The 15009-nt window shown below is 42.0% G+C and overlaps 1 protein-coding gene across 4 annotated transcripts in view; it reads left to right on the forward strand.

Annotated features, from left to right (window-relative positions):
• The window catches only part of LOC147623915 (inner membrane protein PPF-1, chloroplastic-like), a 36878-nt gene extending 25535 nt beyond the window's left edge, over window positions 1-11343 (forward strand). For 2 of the 4 annotated variants that reach the window (XM_086820538.1, XM_086820540.1), the window contains one exon: window positions 10948-11343. In XM_086820538.1, the coding sequence (XP_086676664.1) occupies window positions 10948-11046 (99 nt within the window). In that variant the 3' untranslated portion in view covers window positions 11047-11343. Of the gene's footprint in view, window positions 1-10944 lie in introns of all 4 variants that reach the window. The other 2 variants (XM_086820537.1, XM_086820539.1) reach the window with 1 other exon arrangement.
• Window positions 11344-15009: the final 3666 nt, after the last annotated feature.

Here is a 15009-nt window from a genome sequence, read left to right on the forward strand (position 1 = left end):
ACCAGTTGCCACAAAAGCTGAATAACAACATGGAACTAAGCCTGCAGTTTGACTATCCGACCCTCGAAATACTTTTCTCCAAGACTCCCTCTACCATGTCCCGCTGAACCTCCATATGATTTCCTAGCCCATGAGGATAGTCTTCCTCATGGTCGTACCAAAATGGAGCTGTTCCGCCATGGTAAGAGATAAAAATTGGAGAATGAAGGTTGCTATTGCAAGATAATCTATGTGACTGGTTTTGGCGTTTCACATTTAAAGAGAGAAATTGACGCGTTCACGCGAGAAAAGGCAAGAGAACATGCAAAGAAAATCACTATCTACCTGTACTCCACGCACGAGAATTGGAAACCTTGTGTATCCACGCGAAGACTGTCTCCAAAGTTTCATCACGCAACGAGTTAGGTAAGTAAAATACACAAATCCATGTGCTTCCATAAAAAAAACATTTAAAAGCCTTTCCTATGTGCACAAGGATAAAAATATCCCTAACCCACGCTTTTTCCAACAAAACGTGACTTTATTATTTTTCTAAAATATAAAAATAGCAACGTGCTTTTTCCTTTAAAAAAAATTGGCCCCTAAATTTGCATTAGCCCCATGCGGCTACTTTTTTTTTTTCTACTACCCACCCTTCTAAGACCCATGTCCATCTCGTTGCCATATGTGCACACATCTACACAAGGCCTAATGGTCGGCTGGGTTGTACACATGGCACCCTGTACAGCAGTCATATTGGCTTGTATTGTAACATGCAGCGGAAGTATTCGTATTGGAGGATCCTGTCACACAAATGCTCACACCGTCTTCTGTATCCTGAGTTTCGCGAGTTTAGCAATCCACTTTAATACTTCAAACTTTAAAGAGATATGAGAGAGAGAGAGATGAGAACTGTACACCGTATGGGGTCCCGAATTACCCATTGAAGGGCCGCCTATCCCGTTACCGAGATAGTATTTGCTTTATTATCTTTAAAGAGACTGACGGTGTGACTGACGCGATAAGCCAAACGCAAGATCTCTGAAGACCAAGTGTTGGGCTGAATTGTGCATTGCTGTAGAAGCACCAAAGATGTCCAATCTCGAGCCTATGCACACTTCCCAATGGAATGAGGGAGGGATGCAAAGCTAGGGTTGAGAGAGGGGTTGTTTGGGGCTGTTCTAGACTGAGTGTATGAATGCTGAAACTGAATATGAATGCGCGTTTTACCTTCACCAAGTGGCTGGAGCAAAACGATGAATGGATGAATGCTGAAAACTGTATGGATGCAGAAAACGCAAGGTGGACTGAAGGTTGAATGCTGAACTAATGCATTTTGCTGATGCAAGATGGCTGAATGCTCATGGTTGAGGCGCCTACTGCTGTAGGAGGAAAACGCTGAGAGGAGGAGGCTGAAACTGCAATCGCTTATGCTCCTAGTGCTGAGGATGACAAGCACTTGAAGGCTCCTTTGCTGAATATGATTGAATGAATGAATGATTATATGATTGCAATCGCTTATGCTCCTAGTGCTGAGGATGACAAGCACTTGAAGGCTCCTTTGCTGAATATGATTGAATGAATGAATGATTATGCAAGAACTCTATTTATATGGACACAAGGAGCCAGTCGGCTGGCTATTGAGGTGGCTGACTGCTCATGTCCAACATAAATGCCTAAATAATGTGTAAAATGTTGAAAATGATAAAAAAAATATCAAAAAAATCCTAGTAAATATCCTGATAAATACTAGATGATATCTGGGGTGTTTGCCATGGCCTAGATGCAATGGATGAGTGATGTGCAAATATGCAAAATGCTTTCTGATGCAAACCCTAAGGTTTCTACTGACTGTATATGCATGAATGTGTCTCTTTAAGTGGGTTAAGGGACTTAGACTAACTGACTGACTTGCTATGGCTGAGAATGACCTACGTAGCTCGTGCCTGACTTATCCTGGATTGAGGATTACAATGGGGTTACAATGGGGTCACGGCGTACGACAAATATCATTCTGAATGGTACTAATACTGTTACAATGTTGCACTGATGATGATGAGCCAATTTGTCACCATGCACTACAGTGCAGAGTGCATGTGACATTTCCTCCTCCTTAGCTTGGGGGCAGGTTCATGGCTTCCAAGTAGTCCGCCAATAACTGGGGTACTCCTGAAAGAACTCCTTGTCTAGCCATACGGCTTCATGGGTGCCTCGATCTCGGAACTTCGTATAGAACTGACGTATCCGTCGACCGGAACCATGCTTCCAACGATGAAGAAGGATCTGCTCGGGCTCGATGACTTCTGCTTCGTCTACCACGTCTGGCTGTTGTTCATCTGAAACATCAAACACTTCTGGTCCAACATATGGTTTTAGCCAAGAAACATGGAAAACATCATGCATCGTCCAACTGGTAGGCAACTTTAACTTCATGGAGACATCACTTAACTTCTTAACTATTGGGAAAGGTCCAAAACTATGGAATGAAAGCTTGGGACAACGTTTGCCCACTTGTTTCAATCTTTGTTTCATGATACGCAGATAGACCCAATCCCCTTCCTTGAAGTGGACATCTCGTCTAAACTTACTTGCCTGTCTGTGAACTGAATAATGGCCAGGCTGAAAATTGAGGGCCAAACTGGGTTGAGTACCAAACTCTGCGGAATTGACATACTGATCTTCTATGCTATTTAAGTCTTTTCCAGAGATGATGAGAATGGTAGACTCCTGATTGGGTTGGATGTTGGTCTCTCTACTAAGAACAGTTGCTACTGGGTTATGCTGACCAGGGATGTACTTGATCATTCCTCCAACCTGATGGAAGAGCTGACCCTGTCGAGTGTGCTGATCACTCCACTGGGCACTTGGCATCGTCGGGAGCCACTGAAGTGCTTGGTGGTCTGTGATGACTGTGAAAATGCGTCCATAAGGAACATGTTTCAAATGTTTGAGAACTGACTACTGTTCTAGCTTGCCCTTGAAAGTCTTGGAAAGACAAGAGGGAAACTTGCTAGGAGGTTTTGTCCTAGGAACCAAATCGATAAGATGATCCACAGGACGAGAGGGTGGAATACTGGGTGGGAGATCATCCTTAAAATGTCTGAATGAGAAAGGAGATCTGCCAACGGATGGACTGAAGAAGATGAGACAGCGGTTATCGATGAGATAGAAGCTGTCTGAGCATAAATCAATGCTCCCTTTGCTCCCTTGCGGATAGCTCGTCGGGCCTGGAGATGAGAAATCATAGGAATGCCAAGAATGCTCCTATCTCCCCGAATCATGACAAGCTCAGGAAAACCTTTAGAGATAATAAAGGTGTCCTGCCCCCAATTGGGAATAGGTTTATACTGACGAAACCATTGGATTCCTAAGATCAGGTCACATCCCAAAAGAGGAGAGACAATGAAATCTTGTTGGAATGAGGCCTTTTGAACTTGAAAAGAAAACTGTTGTGCCCTTTGAGATATGTGGGTGCGGAGACCAGGTGTAAACCCGCCTACTTCCAAATGATAGGGCACTAAGGTACAACTCATGTTGGTAGCCAACTGGGGAGAGATGGCGTCCTCAGAACTGCCCATGTCAAAAAGGATTATGAACTGTCGGCCCTTGGCAGAGCCATAAGCTCGGATCAGGCTTTTCTGTGTGGTTGTTGCCTCACCCTCTTGCTTAGCATTGAGTACCACGGATGGCATGGGATGCATAGAAGGTAAGATTTGAACTGCGTTTATGGTAGCAAGCGGGTCTGGAGGAGCGGGGGATACTACGGCAATTGTGGCAGAAGGCTCTTTGGAGGCTTGCTCTGCTTGCCTTTTTGGACAATCCTTCTTACCATGCCCAATGGTATGATAGAAAAAACATCGGTTTTTTGATTGATACTGTCTTTGCTTCTTTGGAGGAAGATAGCCCCCAGTGATGCCTGCTTTAGCCTTTTCCTCAGGGGTTTGCTTAGGCTTGGGTTCCTTACCCCCTGAACTAGAGCTAGGGTTGTTGTCTGTCTTAGTGTCTTTAGAAGACGAATTACCCTTCCCCGGTTGGGGTTTGGTATTGGATTGTGATGATTTCTTGGGCTTGTTCCCGTTCATCTTCATTTCTTCATTCTGAGCGAGAGTCAAAGCCTGGTCATATGTACTGGGTTCAAAGTTACGAATTGTAAACCGAATGTTAGGATCCAATCCACGAATGAATTGCTTCATCTTGGCCTGCGCAGATAGCCCTAACTGCTGTGCTAAAGTAATAACCTTGCCGGAAAACTGAAGCACTAGGGATCCGTTCTGTCTGAGTCCATAGAACTCATCTGCCAGATCGGTCATGTCCTGGGACGGGAGGAATCTGGTCTTCAGGTCATGGATAAAGGTATCCTAGCTAAAGGGTGTGACACCTGTGGTCTGGTCTGTATAAAGATTATACCAATGCTGCCACCAAGTGACTGCCTCACCAGTGAGATGGGGAGCTGCTACGTGGACTCTATCCTGAGGATCTGTGATCCTAGCTAATGGAAAATGAGCAGTAAATTGATGAATAAACTGATTAACTGCTAAATGATCACACTTACCATCATACTTACTGAAATTTGGTTGACTGTGAATGATGGTAGTTGATGTTGCGGACTGCTGGCTGGTGGCACCTGAGGTGGGGGATGCTGAAGAGAGGTGCTAGTATCTCAGATGAATGGCCTCCTTTTTCCTTTGGTGCTCGAGTAACATACGTTCTTGATCGAGCTCTCGTTGGTGCTCCCGAGCGGCGAGTTTAGCCTGACGCTGGTCTTCGTCGATCCTGCGTTGGGCTTTCTCATAGTCCGGTCTTTCTGCTTTTTCTTGTTGCTTTCTAGCTTCTGCTTCTGCTTTTTCTTCTCTCCTTCGGGCCTCGTCTTCTCTTCTTTGTTGTTCCATCTTAAAGAGAAGAGAGATGTAGTCGGGGGCTGCTGGAGGCGGAGGAGGACGTGCTGTTGCTGCCTCCATGAGAAGTTGGTTCTGAGCTCTAAGAAGAGCTATGGTGTCTACTGTTGTCGGAAGAGCAAGGTCTCCTTCGGGGGAGACTTCTTCCGGTTGATGGGTACTCTCCTCTGTAGACATGATGCTGAAGTCGGTGGTCGTGCCGGAACGCAATCTGACCATCCAAGGATGCCCTCACGCTAGGATACGGTGTGTGTGGACAAGCTGAATCTGATACCAATGTAACATGCAGCGGAAGTATTCGTATTGGAGGATCCTGTCACACAAATGCTTACACCGTCTTCTCTGTATCCTGAGTTTCACGAGTTTAGCAATCCACGTTAATACGCCAAACTTTAGAGAGATATGAGAGAGAGAGATGAGAACTGTACACCGTATGGGGTCCCGAATTACCCACCGAAGGGCCCCCTATTCCATTACCGAGATAATATTTGCTTTATTATCTTTAAAGAGACTGACGGTGTGACTGGCGATAAGCCAAACGTAAGATCTTTGAAGACCAAGTGTTGGGCTGAACTATGCACTGCTGTAGAAGCACCAAAGATGTCCAATCTCGAGCCCATGCACTCTTCCCAATGGAATGAGGGAGGGATGCAAAGCTAGGGCTGAGAGAGGGGCTGTTTGGGACTGTTCTAGAATGCTGAAAATGAATATGAATGCTGCGTTTTACCTTCACCAAGTGGCTGGAGCAAAATGATGAATGGATGAATGCTGAAAACTGTATGGATGCAGAAAACGCAAGGTGGTCTGAAGGCTGAATGCTGAACTGATGCGTTTTGCTGATGCAAGATGGCTGAATGCTCATGCGTTGAGGTGCCTACTACTGTAGGAGGAAAACGCTGAGAGGAGGCTGAAACTGCAATCGCTTATGCTCCTAGTGCTGAGGATGACAAGCGCTTGAAGGCTCCTTTGCTGAATATGATTGAATGAATGAATGATTATGCAAGAACTCTATTTATATGGACACAAGAAGCCAGTCGGCTGGCTACTGAGCTGGCCGACTGTTCATGTTCAACATAAATGCCTAAATGATGTGTAAAATGTTGAAAATGATGGGAAAAATACTAGAAAAATCCTAGTAAATATCCTGATAAACACTAGATGATATCTGGGGTGTTTGCCATGGCCTAGATGCAATGGATGAGTGATGTGCAAATGTGCAGAATGCTTTTTGATGCAAACCCTAAGGTTTCTACAAACTGTATATGCATGAATGCGTCTCTTTAAGTGGGTTAAGGGACTTAGACTGACTGACTAACGGGCTTGCTATGGCTGAGAATGACCTACGTAGCTCGTGCCTGACTTATCCTGGACCGAGGATTACAATGGGGTCACGGCATACGACAAATATCATCCTGAATGGTACTAATACTGTTACAATGTTGCACTGATGATGATGAGCCAGTTTGTCACCATGCACTACAGTGCAGAGTGCATGTGACATGTATGGCCTATACATATCTATGCCCCCCCTCTCCTTTTTCTTGCACATGTGCATACGTACTACTCTCTCTCTCTCTCTCTTTCGCCTAGAATCCAAAAGGTTCCCTCATGCAAGCAACCATGAAAAAACACTTACTTCTTTCTTGCAAATCAAGCATGGATATGATGACCGAGAGAAATACCCAAGTCCAACGCAAACTTGAAAAGAGCAATAGAAAGACATGCAAACCTTATTCCTGCTTCCGCTTTTAGGATTGCTCTGATACCAATTGTAAGATCCTCCAAGATCTCCCCAAATGACCAGATTAGTACCAAATAGAAGGGGTGCAGCCTAGGTCACCACCCAACCGTAGATTCCATCCAGACTCACCTCCCAAGCCAGAGGCTAAGGCTTCAACTCCGGAACCATGCCAGTCAGCACTGGTATACCACTAGCACTTGCGTGCTGAGGCCTTGGTCATGACCTTGTGTGATCCGATGAATTCAATCATGTTCTCGACGGTAATCCTGGTCCATCACAGACCACAGTGTATAACTCTCTTCGAACAGTAATAACCCAAGTCCAGACTTGCAAGGTAGCATTGTGGTGAGTATAAGACCGGGCGTGTAGACCGGTTGAAGTCCAAACTTGAACTTCCTTTTCTTCTGAGGCTCACCCACAAACAAGAATGAATCCTATCACACTTGCTCATGATCTTCACCATGGCATTGAAAGTCCTCCTATGTCTGAACGGGGTTGCTAGAGAGATTTTCTGTGATCCACCAATGCGTAGCTGAGCCCTTTAGGAACATGCTTGAATGGCGAATCTTGGATTTCTCAGAGAATTCCTTATCACCTAAGGCAATGTCAAACTGGGCTATAAAAGCCATTGCCTTGCTTGCATCATAAGCACCATGATAGGCGTCAAACTTTACAGATTTGTCACTTGCTTTAAATTCTTTAAGCCTTTTGGCATGGTGGCCCTCATCTTCTAGCCCTTCCCCTTATCCAATGGGGCAGCAATAGGTGCATGCATAAGACCTTGACGAGAAACATGCGGCATGGAGGCGTGTGCTCTATGCAACGGTGACCTGTGCAAAGGCAGCCTCCCAACACTTGCATTCACATAAGGATCCTTGCATGAGACTCGTTCACCATGGGTATACTCGACGACATGAGTTGCAAGTGATACGTGATCAGCTTTGGGTGTCCCAACATTATGCACACTTTCAGCTCATGATGGGGCTCATCTCTAGCCAATTCCATAGGCAAAGCACGGCGGCTAACATGACTATCACTTTCCCCATGGGAAGCATGCATCACATGTACATTAACATCTTGTTTGCCACTCTCTTTGCCATGTACATCCCTTTCTTTTCTCATCCCATGCGGGGTGGAGGCTTGCTTGGAAGGCACGGAAGCCTCATCTTTGTGCAAATAAGACTTTATCCTACGAGACATAGCATTACCCCTCTTCACATGCAGGAGTTCTTTCACACAAAGTTCACCTGCATTGCCCTTCACCAAGTCTCCTGTGTGCATAAGAAAGTTGAGGGCTACCGCTTGGTTATTCATACCCAATTCCTTTGCCATAGAATCCATAGTGTGTGCACCATAGACTCAGCCTTATTGGCCTCCATAAGCTTATGAGCCTGCAGGTTATCATAGAGCATCTTGAGCTCTTCTTTCCTAGCATACAACAGCCTTTTGACATGCCCAATCTCTGCTTTCAATACATTTGGGTCATCCTCTTGCATCTTCTATTTACCTTGAGAAAGCTGTCCCACATGTATTTGCTCCTCTATATAACCTGCATGCATATGCTTATTGCCCAAATCTTTAGAAGTATGAGTACCACTTTCTTGGCCATGTGAACTAGCCCCTTGACCACTTTGTGCATGGCTGTCCATAGTGTTTGAAGGCTGTCCACACGGAGCCCAATGCCTAATCGACCGTTTTCCCACTGAGAAGAGGAAAACAACAGTGCTCTGATACCACTATAACTACAGTAACTAGGTGTGAACATCCTTGGGCACCGTCTCGTGAACAATACGCACGCCAACACTTAAAATGTAAAAGCCACATTGCACAAAACAATTGAATCGGGCAATGCAGGTGAACTTAGTGTGAAAGAACTCCTGCATGCGAAGAACTCTTTGGTCAATAGAAGTTACTCAAACAAGTACCCTTGGTGCTGGTTCACAGCACATACATTTGGTATCGTTGATATAGGATGATATTTAGCAAGTACTTGCTAGTACAATAGGGTTTTTTTCAGCATGTACTTGCAGGTACAGTGGGATTTCAGCATGTACTTGCAGGTGCAGTTAGGGATTCAGCATGTAGCTAGCGCATCTCTCCCAACGCTCCATCTGCAAGTCGACTGCTCTAGGTGCTTCTCTCTGCCGCCGTACAGTGCTACTTGCCGTACCCAACTGTGTATTTGCACTGCACCAATCGTACCGGACTATTGTACCTGCAAGTAGCTGCCAAATGTGAGATAGGAGGAGAGAGAGTAAGCAATAGAGGGAGGGGTTGGTGGGCTTGAGGTGGAAGGGGTCCAACCCCCAGATGCCAAGTGGCACAGCCCACCTCAAACTGGGGTGGGCACCTTTTTTAACAGTTTAGACATTAATGTGTGTTTATACGGCTGAGGGTGCCCACACAAAGGTCTATTGGGCCCCGGGCATTGACCAGTGGTGGCTGGTGCCCGACTTTAATGAATGCGAACAATAAAGGTTATAAAACCTTTACAATTAATACTTACCACTTGTTCACGGGTGGGTGTCCCCTGCCCATGAACTGGACACATCGTAGTAGGCAGTCACACAAAAACAAGTTTTGTGAAAACAGTTTCAGGCAGTTAGAGATGTGTGCATATGCATTAAGCAATGGATATATCTCCTGTTTCTGGAACTTGTAAATAGCATGTCTTCCATAGCACGGAATTGGCTCAGTGGTGGGAAGCCTAAATTGGGATCCTTGACAATGGGTTCCACGTCTTGGCCACACTACGGGTGACACGAGGCCTGGCCTCAATATGGGCGACATGAAACTCCCTGGCCTCCCCTACCGTGGCACGAAATAGAGGAAGACCACTTGGGGGGCCAAATGGCGACAATATCTCTATATATATGTTTACATATATATAGATATATATGCATACATATATATAGATATATATGCATACATATATATACACACATATATATATGCAGGTATGTATATGTATATATATGAATGTGTGCATGCATGCATGCATGGTGTTGTATGGATGTTGTGGACGCAGTAGCTCATATATATATGTACTATATATACATCATAGAATCATATAATCTACATACATATATACTAGACATAAAAATATATATATATATATATATATGATTTTTATACTTGCAAGTAATGTTTTAAAATGTATATGTATTATCTGTGCTAATATAAACTTCCATAGTAATTTCTTTGTGCAACATATTAGTGTGTGTGTACAGAGAAGCTCCGTGGCCTCCCGTACCCTGGCACAAAATAGAGGAAGACCACTTGGGCGGCCAAATGGTGACAATATCTCTATATATATGTTGACATATATATCTATATACATATATATAGCTATATTTGTATACATATATATACACACACATATATATATGCAGGTATGTATATGTATATGTATGAACGTGTGCATGGTGCTGTATGCATGTTGTGGACGCAATAGCTCATATATATATGTACTATATATACATCATAGAATCATAAAATCTACATATGTATATACTAAACATAAAAAAAAAACACATTATTTTTATACTTGCAAGTAATGTTTTAAAATGTATATGTATTATCTGTGCTAATATAAACTTCCATAGTAATTTCTTTCTGCAACATATTAGTGTGTGTATACATGAAGCTCCGTGGCCTCCCGTACCCTGGCACAAAATAGAGGAAGACCACTTGGGCGGCCAAATGGTGACAATATCTCTATATATATGTTTACATATATATCTATATACATATATATAGCTATATTTGTATACATATATATACACACATGTATATATGCAGGTATGTATATGTATATATATGAATGTGTGCATGCATGCATGCATGGTGCTGTATGCATGTTGTGGACGCAGTAGCTCATATATATATGTACTATATATACATCATAGAATCATATAATCTACATACGTGTATACTAGACATTTAAAAAAAAACACATGATTTTTATACTTGCAAGTAATGTTTTAAAATGTCTATGTATTATCTGTGCTAATATAAACTTCCATAATAATTTCTTCCTGCAACATATTAGTGTGTGTGTATACATGCGTGCGTGTATCACATTTAAAATTGCATGTCATCATTACATGTTAATTCAATACATCAATGTGTGTGTGTGTATCAAATTTAGTATATTGTATGACAGTCACAATTACATGTTAATGTAATCCATTAATGTAGTAGTTAGATAACACTGATTCTCTGCTGACCAAAGACAGGTCTATGGTGAATCCTTTACTTGTTTTGTCTAAAAATGCTAGAGGTACAACCTATGGGTGTTTAGCAAACTTGGCTCGTTGGCTTTTGTAGCAGGACTCACTAGAAGAAATTTATAGCCAGAATGGGTCAGGAGGGCCAAATTCCTCTGCAGCAAAAAGAAGCAAGCGTTCAAAAAGGAAACGGACAGCTTAAATTTGCAACTATGTTTCAACATAGTTGCAAACATGGCACAAAAGTGCCATTGAAACATAGCACACCTGAGTAGGTGCTGCAGAGAAATTCTTTTTTGTAGGTCTTTTTTGTAGCCTTCTTTATGGATGGAAAGACTCAGAGATCTGTAGCAGTTTTCAGGTTCCAGCCAGTGTCATTGATGCTTGCTTAGCAGAGCTGTTGTTACTGGCTTTGAAAAGAGGAGGCCCCGTGTATTGCGAATGAGGAAATGTTATCCTAGTTATTTAGTGTTCTTTTAAAATTGAATATGTTTCAAAAGACAAGGTGTCTGGTTCATGTGTGTAGATGATCTCTACATTCTTTTATGATTTCTGAGTTGTGAAACAAGTTGGCAGGTCATTCTGTTGGTCATCCTCAGGAATGAATGGAGTGTTTGTTATCAATCACAAACACTCTTCTTCAGGAGATGATCTGCAATGTCGTCATCTTATAATTTTCATGACTTGAAGCCCATTAATTGTACTAAAATGATATTGACCATACACATCTTTACTTGCAGCATTGAGTGGGAAAATTTGGGAATAAGATGGTTTACTTCAATCCAGAATTGTGAATCCACTGGGATTGCATGTGGGGTGCACTCTAAAGTAATGATTTCTGAAAGATTAAACCTGATACACCATTTTTGTTTCATCATCCGTTAATGCAACAGACTCATTGGAAATCCATCTGTGAGGAGTAAAACAAAGCCCTAGTACAAGTTTGATGTGAAATTTCTTTGAAGAAAAACAGAGTAATGCCATAGCAAAGTTCTCTCTGGTTGTCAATCTCTTTTATTTTGCCTAGTATGGTGTAGTTGCTCTGATTATAAGCTAGGTTCTTTATTTCAAAATGCTAGGTCTAGCACCTTCAAATCCAGGGTTTGTACACAATAATAATCGTGTCACTATTAAGTGGACATGATTTTGACTAGTCTTTGCGCTCTTTGTAACAATTATCCTATGTGATGGTCTCGTACGCCAGCCACGATTTAATGGGCATGCTATCTATATCATGAAGCACCTCGAGGACCAATCATGTTTGCTGAACAGTCCATATTTTTCTTTTGGGGACAGGAGGAACCTCAATTTATACGGTAGGTTGTGAATTTAGATGTATTGATGGACAGTGTTGAAAGGATTGAATAGACCTCATAAAGAGTACACACATGCTCTCTCTCTCTCTCTCTCTCTCTCTCTCAAGATAGGATAGTAGTAAAGATCTCTTAAACAATGTTAAATGATGTATTACAGTATAATGGCTATATATATATATAGTAAGGCTATATGGGGCAAGAAGCAAATATTTGATGTGTTCCTAAAACACATGTAGCTCTTGGTATATTTTGGTGGGCTAGAATAATATAGGACAGTAATCACAAAATTATAGAGGTAGTAGGTGTGGTAGTAATCTATTGGAGGGCTTACCAATTGCACATAAAAGGCTAGGTAGGAGGCACACCTAGCGAGTAGGCTATAAGGAAGGTGGAGGGTTGGCTAGGGATGGCTTAGAGAGAGGTTGGTAGTGACAATGGAGTGAGGATGCAACGGCGGTGAGCTAGCACAACCCCACATCGGGGAGTTTTATGTGGCTTGAAGGTACGACCCAATGACATGATTCCATAAAGGCCAAGGTAAGCATTTGACTTGAACTACAATGGTTACATATATTTTTTGTACCACTTGGTTTATGCTTTATCTTATCTTTTGTAACCATGCTAAACACTAGATGTTATGAATCAACGAGATGCTAAGCTTAAAATGCTTATGCAACAAGCTCGCAATCATCTTTGTAATATACATATCCTAGGAATAGTAGCAATTATAAGAATACGATGCCCTAGACATCTTGTGGGCAATAAATTATTCATATATAGGTTTTGTGTGTGACCACACATCACTTTATCGTGGAAATGGCTACAAATCTCCCTATAGGGATCTTATGGTTGATCAATTCCTAAATGGCAATAAGCCCAAAGCTTTGCGAAAAGCTTTAAACTTCTCTTGTGAGTGTCTTCGTGAATATATCTACCATATTGTTGGGTGTAAAGACATAAGGCACGCTAATCTCTCCTATAATGAGTTTCTCCTTGATATAATGATAATGCACCTCAATATGCTTTGTGTGAGCATGAAATATTGGGTTCCTCATAAGGTTAATGCAATCTGGCTATCAGTGATGGAGATGGGGAACTATTGTCCAACAATAAGATATGCCAAAAGGCATCTAAGCCATACACACTCTATATTCACTATAAAATCTTTGAAGTGACCACTATCGAGGTTGATTCTTACCAAGCCGTAATATACATGAATCATCAAGGTGAAAGCAAAAGTTAGTAGTGGATAATCGCGTGTCATAATATCCATCCCAATCAAAATCACTGAAAGCATGTAGCAGAACATTACTCTCCTTATTATATAATAAACCAAAAGGATTGAGTTTCCTATAAGTAGAATACTTGCTTAGCAACGTGTTAATGCTTACTTTTGGAACTATGCATAAACATGTTCAACTGTGAGATCCCAAAGTGATTGTCGAACCTCGTATTAAATAGATAGATGAGGCATTTCCCAATAGCTTGCTAAAGTGGTGCATCAAATGGTTTACTTGCATCTTGGAGACTAAGCTTAGTATCTGTCTCTATTTGTGTAGCAACACGTTTATAGTCTTCAAGACCAACATAAGCAAGATAACTAAAAACACACAAATGAGCCATAGACAGGTTCTTGCCATTCCAAGCTTCATAAGGGGTAATTATATACAAGGCCTTTTGTTTAGCACATAAGTGGCACACATAACTACCTCTAACCAAAAAATATGAGGTAAATCATGGCCCTTAACCATGTAATGTGTCATCTCCATGAGAGATATGTTCTTTCTCTTAGCCACACCATTTTGCTAAGGTGTAGAATTGATGTTTTATGCCTCTTTCAGTGATATATACATGAAACTCCTTTGACATATACTCACTCCCTTGATCTATACGAAGGGTGCCAGCTTTACATGTAGACACATTTTCAACCATAGAAAGAAAGTTTCTAAAGCATGTAAAAACCTCTTGACTTTGCGTACACTGGATACACCCAGGTGTGCCTAGAGTAGTCATCAATCAAAGTCACAAAGTCCCCCGATCGATGGTGTCCTCATGGGACTACATATATTATTGTGTATAAGTTGTAATTTTTGGACATCCCTAACTGATCTTTTGAAAATGATGCCCGTGGCATCTTGTCCAAGCCATGGGCTTTACATGTTGGATAGGCATGAGAGATTTTCACATAATTCTTGTTCAATTACTACCACACATGCTATGAGTGACAAGAAGCTATGGCATGCTCGCTTTGGTCAGTTAAATTTTGGTAGTTTGTTGTGTCTTAAAAGGCAAGAGATAGTATTGGAGTTGCAGAAGCTTGAGACCCCCTTGCCAAACATGTATATAAGGGGTGTTTTTTAATGCCCAATCATCTTGTGTGTATAGTTCAATGACTCCTTTTTTGGATCATCCTGTGTATAGTTTGATGACTTCTTTTTTCACTACTTGGTGCTAATGCATCAACCCCATAGCCATGTCTGACTCTTTCTTCTTCTTCTTCTTCTTCTCCAATCTTTTTCTACATTCATTGATGTAATGGCATGGCTTTCGATAATAGTGGCATTTGTCTTTCTTATTAGGCTCATCATCCTCCTTCTCGACATCCTAGGTTGATTCTGCCTTTGGCTTATAGCCACTCGGAGAAAAGGCATTGCCTTTATCTTTTTGACTAGCATTTCGTATATGTATACTAGATCGATTTTACTGAGATTTCTCTTCTTACAAGAGAACTGCAACTAACTCATCAAAAAAGTAAGGGCGTTGGGGCCACCCTTCCTCATGAGCCAAAGTGTAGATGCAAAATCCTGGTATGAATCTAGTAGAGCTATATGAGAACAGTAGAGCAGACA

This window comes from Cibotium barometz, chromosome 26 (genome assembly GCF_041138505.1).
Source record: "Cibotium barometz isolate CiBa-2024 chromosome 26, ASM4113850v1, whole genome shotgun sequence".
Classification (NCBI taxonomy): Eukaryota; Viridiplantae; Streptophyta; class Polypodiopsida; order Cyatheales; family Cibotiaceae; genus Cibotium; species Cibotium barometz.